Genomic DNA, 4,364 nt, shown 5'->3' on the forward strand with positions numbered 1-4,364 from the left:
AAAATGTATAATCATTATACAATAATTTAAAGCGGTTAGGTTGCATGTGGAATCAGTGGCACCAGTTGCTTTGCACTCTGTGAATAGTTTTAATGGGTAAAGTTGTGTTTCACGATACTTTTTTGTGTTGTTCTTTGTGTGAATAGGCCTTAACACCCTTTTTTTTAGTAACATCTTATTTCAGTCTTGATATTTACTTGACATTTCGCCAAAACTTTGACAGCAGGGTGTCACATTTGATTAACATGTTAGCATAAAAACAATCTTCGTTCTTACTGGCAAGCTTTTAGAAATCATGCTCTAGACACATTGTAAATATCATATCTTGATGATTATTTGCCTTTTCAACCATTTTTCAGCAGTAATTTGACAAGCTTTGTGCATTTTTTATGAAACATGTAAATCATCTGACACTGAACCAACATGGAGCTGTGTTTTTGCCTTGCAGATGATGTATAAACTAAACAGTCTCTCTTTCCGCCCGTCTCCCTCTCTTCCTTTTTTCCCGTCTTTTTTCCTCCTCCGTGTCAAAGCGCGTTCCTTTAATTGTGGCGCTCATGGTGAGAACAGTCTGTGAAACTCAGGGGACAAATATACGCTTAAGGCAGCAAACGACAGGGGCACTTAAAAAAAACAGCAATGCACATACACGCACACACAGAGCTTCTCTGAAGTATGTATCCAATGTAATTTCTCCTCTTTGTTCTCTCTGTCTTTCATTTTGTAACTCTTTCAGCAGCACAATACCTGGATCTGTTTGATAAAGGTAAGTGTATGTGTGATAGAGTGAATGAAGGAACGAATAGATGACATTGTGATGTCTTTTGTATGAACAATTTTACTCAAGGTCTGAAGAAAGAACGCTGTGATTATAGATATGCTGTCTCTCTTTCCCTTAGATGCTTGTCCGGGGTTGTGTAACGGTAATGGACGCTGTACGCTGGAGCAGAGCGGTTGGCATTGTGTGTGCCAGTCAGGATGGAGCGGGCCAGGCTGTAATGTCGTCATGGAAACCGAGTGCAATGACAGTAAAGATAACGACAGCGGTAAAGAACCCTATAGAAGACGAGCTGTGTGGGTGACAGACATAGCACGGATAAATTTAGCTTTAGGTTAACATTCACATACTCACAAAGGTATTGTTAAATCATGACTAGCTACACTACTGTTCAAAAGTGTAAGGTCAGATAGATTTTTTTTAAGAAATTAATCATTTTATTCAGCAGTAATGCATTCAATTGACCAAACGTGACAGTAAAGACATTTATAATGTTATAAAAATTTCCATTTAAGATAAATGCTTTTTTGTTGAACTTTATATTTATCAAAGAACCTTAAAAAAAGTACCAATATTTTCAACATTGATAATAAGTAATATTTCTTGAAAAAATCAAAATCTGCATATTAAAGTGCAATGATTCCTGAAAGGAATCATCTGACATGATCTGAGTAATGGAGTTTAAATTTAGCTTTGCCATCACAGGAATAAATTGCATTTTAAAATATATCAAAATAGAAAATAGCTATTTTAAATTGGTATAATATTTCATAATTTTACTGTATTACTGCATTTTTGATCATATAAATGCAGCCTTTGTGAGCATAAGAGACTTCTTTCAAAAACTTTTTTTTTTAAATTGTAACCCTAAACATTTGAATGAGTACTATATGTGCAAAAATGTACAAAACAACCTGTTGTATAATTAAACACTTTGGCTTATGTCTCAAATTGTGTGAGAGGGTTTAGTTAGCTATATTTTAGTACATAAATATAGTATAGTACTATTATAAGTTCGCTAAATCTGACCGAACCTCCCTTTGAGGACACCCTCAATTTAAAAATAAATAAATGAATAAATAAATCATAATACATTTTTAAAAATTTAGCAGAATTGTAAAAGTGCAAAAAGATCAAATGCAAAAAAAAAGGAAAAAGGTACGATTAAGGTGAGTCTGTAGTCTCTAAAATACGCATGTCCTCTTTAAGGTGACTGTTTAAACATATGTGTGAGTGTGTGTGAGAGAGAGGTTTCTGGGTTATTCTCTCTGAGACTTTCTCCTGTGGGAGGTTAAAAACACAGATCCCCTTTAATGGAGCTGACAAATGAGATCACGCGCACACAGACACATGCAGAGCAAGGGCAAGCTGCATCAAGGCTACATGTCTCTGCATGTAAAGTGTGTGTGTGTGTGTGTGTGTGTGTGTGTGTGTGTGTGTGTGTGTGTGTGTGTTTCAGATGGTCTCATGGACTGTGTCGACCCAGACTGTTGTAGTCAGCAGATGTGTGTGAGTGCCCCGCTGTGCCAAGGCTCGCCTGACCCACGTGACATCATCCAGCAAAGCCACGCCCCTTTTGAGACACGCCCTTCACGGCAGTTCTTCGACCATGTGCGATTCCTCATTGGACGGGACAGCACACACATACTGCCAGGAGACCTGCCATTTGACAGCAGGTGATAAACACACACCTGTAAATATTAGAGCAAGCACGCTGAGCCAACACACATGCACACATAATCTTATTACAGAGAAAACAGCACTTGATCTTGATCTTTCCCAGATACTCAAAGATTTGTTGGCATGATTGTGATCGTATTTATATGCACATAATTTTCCTGTTAAAACCGTGACACTTGTTTTATTATTTCTTTGTAGAATTGTTGTGCGATCGCAATGAAATTTTGGGTAGGAGTCAAGGCAGACTATGCTACATCAACTGTCTTTTTTGTCAGACTGCAATAGACATCTTAATTCAGACTTTGGTCACAATTGACAGCATTGACTGGCCGTTTAAGCCACCAGCCCGCATCCGTTCTGACATCCTCATTCACATGTGAAATTGAAATGATGCGCACAAACCCAAGCATGCCAATGTTGCCAATGTTTTGGCTGGAAAAGGGGGAAAAATAAGGTCAAAGTGCCTGGAGTAATTTGGGAGAAAGAGGTCATGGACTGCTCATTCAAAATAATTTTGATAGTACAATCATAATGGTAATTTATGCAGGTAATTCTGATTTCTGAGATATTTATTTTGCATATCAAATTTGTATCCTCCTCACAGAAACAAAGACATAGTCAATTCTATGAATTATTTTAAGCATTTCTTTTAAAGTTAAAAATCTAACATTGAATTGATATTGAATGACATTGAATTTTTCTTAATACAGGCATTATTGTTAAAATTGTTTTGAAATTATTTAAAATTTTATATATATATATAAGCCTCTTAGGCTTGGTTGACCAAAATTTTATTAGTCGCTTAGTTGCAGAAAAAAAAATTCCACACGAAGTGGCGAAATCATGCAGTCTGTGACGGACAAATCGTTAACGGCTGGTCTATGTGGTAATATAGTACATTGGGCAGGACATCCATACGCTCACCTAACATTCATCGACCTCAAATATGGCTTATCATCTGAAATATGTATGTAGTAGCAACTTTACATGGCAGCTCAATCTAATGTTAGCCTAGAAAAAAGTGCGCTGTTCACGTGTTTGTGCGGAGTGTGGAAGCTGAACAGTAGCGTGCTCACTGCAGGACAGATGGAGGCGCCGCTGCGATCATTTGCTCTTAAAATACTTCGTCATTTTTGGTTATACAGATAAGACTAATGCATCTTTCGTATCTGTAAAGACTATGTTTATTCGTGTGCACTCAGAATAACAACGAAACGTTGTGCTTTTGTAAAATAATTAAAGCAAACAGGATGCGCTTTCTGCCGTCTCGGACGCTGAACAGAAACAGAAAGCACTAGTGTATCAATAAATTATTAAAACATTAATGCAGTGTACTTGCTGTTTTTCCCTGATACATTCATAATTATTATATTTGCTGGTGCGCTGTGGCAAGCCTTTTTTGTGTGCGCTTGAGCGCTTATGCGCTTATTAAGCTATGTTGGCAATTAAAGGCTCATTATTATGATTTATATGGTTTATTAATAAAAGTGCGACTATTGCTGTCCCTGGACTATAGTTTTGTCCAAAACTTCAAATATTAAGGCAAATACATGTGTTTACACGAGATGCAATAATTAATCTTATTATCCAAAAACGAAGTGTAAATATGGTGATGCAGAGTCCAAAAATATGTCCATACACTGATGAATGTGTTCAAGCGTTCCTTAGCTTGTGTGAACTGTTCCTCAGGCTCTCATATGCTGAAACAGTAACAGCTAACTGCTATGAGCAGTGAAACACAAACCAGAAATTATCTCCCAAAATGATTTTTGCAGTCATCGTCTAGTTTGAGGAAGTTTAAAATCGATTGAAGCATGTATTGTATTTTTCTCTGATTACTGAAAAGAGAGTGCTCCTCTCTCAGTTTCGATCTCTCCTGACAGATCCACTGGTTTCTCTTGCAGTG

General features: G+C 37.0%; 1 protein-coding gene across 1 annotated transcript in view; it reads left to right on the forward strand.

Annotated features, from left to right (window-relative positions):
* Positions 1–4,364, forward strand: part of LOC107597323 (teneurin-1-like) — a 97,610-nt gene that overhangs the window by 45,723 nt on the left and 47,523 nt on the right. Inside the window, exons 11-13 of the mRNA XM_016288335.1 lie at positions 737–766; positions 900–1,046; positions 2,238–2,454. Of these exons, the coding sequence (XP_016143821.1) occupies positions 737–766; positions 900–1,046; positions 2,238–2,454 (394 nt within the window). The remainder of the gene's footprint in view (positions 1–736; positions 767–899; positions 1,047–2,237; positions 2,455–4,364) is intronic.

Source organism: Sinocyclocheilus grahami, unplaced genomic scaffold (assembly GCF_001515645.1).
Source record: "Sinocyclocheilus grahami isolate Dianchi unplaced genomic scaffold, SAMN03320097.WGS_v1.1 scaffold230.1, whole genome shotgun sequence".
Lineage (NCBI taxonomy): Eukaryota > Metazoa > Chordata > Actinopteri > Cypriniformes > Cyprinidae > Sinocyclocheilus > Sinocyclocheilus grahami.